The sequence below is a fragment of the Penaeus monodon genome, chromosome 22 (genome assembly GCF_015228065.2).
Source record: "Penaeus monodon isolate SGIC_2016 chromosome 22, NSTDA_Pmon_1, whole genome shotgun sequence".
Classification (NCBI taxonomy): domain Eukaryota; kingdom Metazoa; phylum Arthropoda; class Malacostraca; order Decapoda; family Penaeidae; genus Penaeus; species Penaeus monodon.
In genome coordinates this window covers 20,008,934-20,009,275 of record NC_051407.1, presented here as the reverse complement: position 1 = coordinate 20,009,275, position 342 = coordinate 20,008,934, and the positions used below count along the sequence as shown (strand labels likewise).

The window sequence follows — 342 nt, the reverse complement described above, 5'->3', positions numbered from 1 at the left end:
TCACCTGGGAATGAATGACAGGGACGTGAGCCAAGTGTTGGTCATGATGTCGTTGACTTTTCCGCCCTCCATCAAGTCCCTCATCACGCCCACGCTCCCGCCCGTGCCCACCATGGGAAGGGCGTCGTCGAACACACCTCTGCAAAGCACAAAGTTTTTTTTACTGTGTATTAAGTAATTTTGGTACTTTTTTTTTTGGAGCATTATTTTTTTCATATTCAACGTGCAAAACTTTGGGTATGTTTTGGGCATTTTTCATCGGTTATATATACTTACAGCTCGTTAAGTTTCGTTATATCTAAACATATATCTGTCTATCGACTTACTTCACCGTTGAGTCAA

The 342-nt window shown here is 42.1% G+C and overlaps 1 protein-coding gene across 1 annotated transcript in view; it reads right to left on the bottom strand.

Annotated features, from left to right (window-relative positions):
• The window catches only part of LOC119586980, a gene marked incomplete in the record, with an annotated part of 81,895 nt that overhangs the window by 58,605 nt on the left and 22,948 nt on the right, over positions 1–342 (bottom strand). Inside the window, 1 exon segment of the mRNA XM_037935722.1 lies at positions 5–139. Within this exon segment, the coding sequence (XP_037791650.1) occupies positions 5–139 (135 nt within the window).